Source organism: Bombyx mandarina, chromosome 06, assembly GCF_030267445.1.
Source record: "Bombyx mandarina strain Sakado chromosome 06, ASM3026744v2".
NCBI classification, from domain to species: Eukaryota; Metazoa; Arthropoda; class Insecta; order Lepidoptera; family Bombycidae; genus Bombyx; species Bombyx mandarina.
The window spans coordinates 8684120-8687625 of record NC_143213.1 but is presented as its reverse complement, the minus strand read 5'-3'; the positions used below and the strand labels follow the sequence as shown (position 1 = coordinate 8687625).

Genomic DNA, 3506 nt, shown 5'->3' with positions numbered 1-3506 from the left:
TGAGTGCTGGGCATGCACTGGGTTTGCAATGAATCGGCCAGCAGCTCTGCTTTTTCGTCATCATCGAACGCCGCGAGTCGGCCTGAGGGGCCTACGAGGGGGGGCATAGTTACTACTGTATCCGATTTGAGAGCACGAGCTAAGCGGTAGTAAGACCTTTGGGAGGGCGCGAGTCCTTCTAAGAAATCAGACCATCTGGCATCTCGGACTTCGGTGATGCGAGACTTTACGTCACGTTGTAGGGCACGCATTCGAATACGATTTTCCGCGGTAGGATACCTATCGTAGGCACGGATCGAGGCGTTCTTAGCTCTAAGGAGCTCCCTAATATCGTCGGGCAATTCGAAGCGGTGAAGGAAGTCCTCCGCCACAACTTGCTTCGATGACCTATCTAATGTCGAGGTGATGTGTGACGTTACGATGTCTATGGCTTCAGCGGTATCCTGAGGAGACGGGGTAGAGTCCGGGCTAAACGGGAGCGATGGTGGATCAGATTCAGCCAGGCTGATGCCCAGCGTGTGCCAATCTACCACAGTCCTCATGACGGGAACGGAATCGGGAGCGCGACCCAGCTTCATAACGACAGGACGGTGGTCTGAATCTAACTCTGAAACTACTTCGATCGAGTGTAAGCGCAGAGTTACGTTTTTTAATAACGCTATGTCGAGTATATCCGGGCGATGCGCGATATTTAGCGGGTAGTGAGTCGGGGTTAGCGGAGCGACGATATCGAAGGCGAGATCGTCGACTAACGCGTCAAGCCGCCTGCCATTCGGAGTTGTGGTGTGTGAGTTCCACCTGATGTGTTTACAATTTAGGTCGCCCGCCAGAATGACAGAGCTCCCCATGCCGAGCAGCGCCTCGATATCACTGCTTAGAACGATCTTATCCGGTGGAAGATAAACGGACGCGATAACCATCGGCGCGTGTCCCGTCAGTGAGATTCGGCACACTGATGCTTCGATGTTAGCGAGCGCGGGAGGATCGAGCGGGACGCAATGCAGGGCTCTTCTATAGTAAATGACGGTACCACCACCACGAGCAGAGAGCCTGTCGTTCCTAACCATGTTATAGTTCGCGATTTTAGGGTCGCGACGCGCGGGCTTGAGTAGGGTCTCCTGCACTAAGAAAATGTCAATTTGATGGTCACGCAAAAAATCACAAACCTGATCACGTTGATTTGCGAGACCGTAAGCGTTAAAAAATCCTATTGTTACGGATAAGGGTTTTATTCTACTAATGTACGCCATTGATTACCGGCGGAGTGAGGGGAGGACGTACGTATTTAACGACGCGTATACGTCAGCGTATTCTTGCACAACGGCGATGAAATGTTGTGCAGTGGAGGCGGCGCGAATGGCGTCACCCAAAGCGTTAACACGCTCAAAGTTGATCGACTGAAAAAAGTCGATCGCTAGAGCGAGATTTTCGGACGCGGTCGGAGGGCAGGTCGCGGGGGAGGGACGTATCGCGGGGGTGGTACGAGTCGCGGGGGAGAGAGTTGTAGCCGTGTTCGTGTACGGCAACGGTTTAGCCCAAGCCGAGACGCTGGGCACCGACGCCGGCACGAAAGCAGGCTTAGCCTTCGGCACAGAGGGTACCGTGGCTTTGATATCTGGGCCGGAAGCTCGGAGGCGGTTTTGACGGGCGACGCGGCGATTTATTTTTGGAGCTCGGGGGCACCCACGGTAGTTCGCGGGGTGACCTTGTGTTCGGCACAGGATACAGCTAGGCGGTTCAGTGGCGGTTTTCTGGTCGCGAGTACAAAGGGCCGTGGCGTGATCGCCCAAACACTTAACACATCGGGGGCGCGCGTGACAGTTACGGGAAGAGTGCCCGTACAATTGGCAGTTATGGCACTGACTAGGAGTGCCTTTTTTATGGGGGACTTCGACGGCAATACCGGAGAGCCTATAGACGATCCGAATGTTAAAAATTTGCTTACCCTCGGGGGTAGGCTGGAGGGCGACTAGAACCATATTGTATGGCTCCCTACCGCGGCCGGTGTGCATGCGGTGCACGGAATTTACTGGTAGGCCTTGTTCTATCAGATCGGCCTTGACGAGATCGGCATCTAGCTCCTTCGGGATTCCACGTATGACAACGCGGAGTTCGCGCTCCTCCTGGAGCGTATAAGTGTGGAAACTTATACGCTCCTTTCGGAGGTAACTTGAGAGGGCCCTATGGTCGTCGGGTGTCGTTATTTTTATTTGAATCCCGTTGGCGAGATTACGGGCGCTGGCAAAATTAATATTTTTGGCCTTAAGGGCCAGGGAAACTCGGTCCCAAGCTGCCTTCTCTTGAAGGATAACCGGGGGAGGGGTCTGAGTTTTAGATTGCGCCACCGGACGCGGCGACGGTGTGGCACGGATAGCGGGAGCAACGGGGGTTGGAGGGCGAGGACGCGACGCGTTCGCGGCTTTGCTTACTTTAGCTCGGGCTTCCGCAGCGCGCTTTTTACCTTTTTGGACTACTGTGAATCCATCAGTCGGGGCGGCGGAGCAAGGGTCGACCTCCATGTCCGACTCTGAGTCGGATGAGGAGGGCGCGGGCGACTTGCAGGCGGGGGCGGCCGGCGCGACGTAGGCCCCGGAAGATCGGGTGGACGCATTGGACGACGCGGCCGCGACGTTTGTTACGGATGAACACAGGACTGGAACCGAGGCCGCAACGGTCGGCACAGGAGTTTTGCTCGCGAGTATCGGGGACACGGGAGCGGCGGGTGCGACGGAGGCCGCGAGCGATTTCGCGGCGTGATTGGTCTTAAATTCTAAAAATTCCGACGATAACGACGGGTACCTCAGGCGGAGGAATTCCGCAAACAGGTCGATCGTGGACTCCATTATCACGTGCCCAGGGGGGGCTACCCCGGGACTTTAAGCACACTCGCCTTACGGCGAGGCCCCAAAATTATAATAATCGCAATTAATTACAGCACACAGTCGTCTGCTTGCAAACGAGCCACTAAGTTACCGAACGAATTCTAGGAATTTAGGGGTCCGCCCGCTCACAGACGGCGATGCGACGCAATTGTGCCACGACTCTGTCCACGTACCGCCATTTTATACTGTGGCGTTACGGAGTCTACCCTTCATTTTGTGATATTTATCAAAACAACATTTCATCATTTAAAATAATAATCAAAACCACCGTCTTAATATTACTAAAAGTCGTTATCCACGACAACTAAAAGTCGTTATCCACGACATATATACCTAGTCAGGTCATAAGTATTGTCACACAGTAAAAACTTTTCTTTTAGAATGCTGGCCACAAAAAAGTTTATTGAATTCGAATTTCGAATTGTCCATGAAAATAAAAATGTATAACATTTAGAACTTTACTCATTTTTAAATATGGAGTGGACGCTTAAAGAAGACCGTGTTGCAGTTATTGCGTTGCATCGTTGGGGTTACGCGCCAATTCAAATTTTTAACATACTGAAAAATTTGAATATAGCCAAAAGATTCGTTTATCGTACCATCAAACGATACAATGAAGACTCT

The 3506-nt window shown here is 52.6% G+C and overlaps 1 protein-coding gene across 1 annotated transcript; it reads right to left on the bottom strand.

Moving 5' to 3' along the window:
• Window positions 1-1253: 1253 nt before the first annotated feature.
• LOC149502821 (uncharacterized) lies at window positions 1254-3026 on the bottom strand. Its single transcript, XM_089728348.1, has one exon. The coding sequence runs from the start codon at window positions 2841-2843 to the stop codon at window positions 1254-1256; it is 1590 nt and encodes a 529-aa protein (XP_089584474.1). The 5' UTR covers window positions 2844-3026.
• Between the last annotated feature and the right edge of the window lie 480 nt (window positions 3027-3506).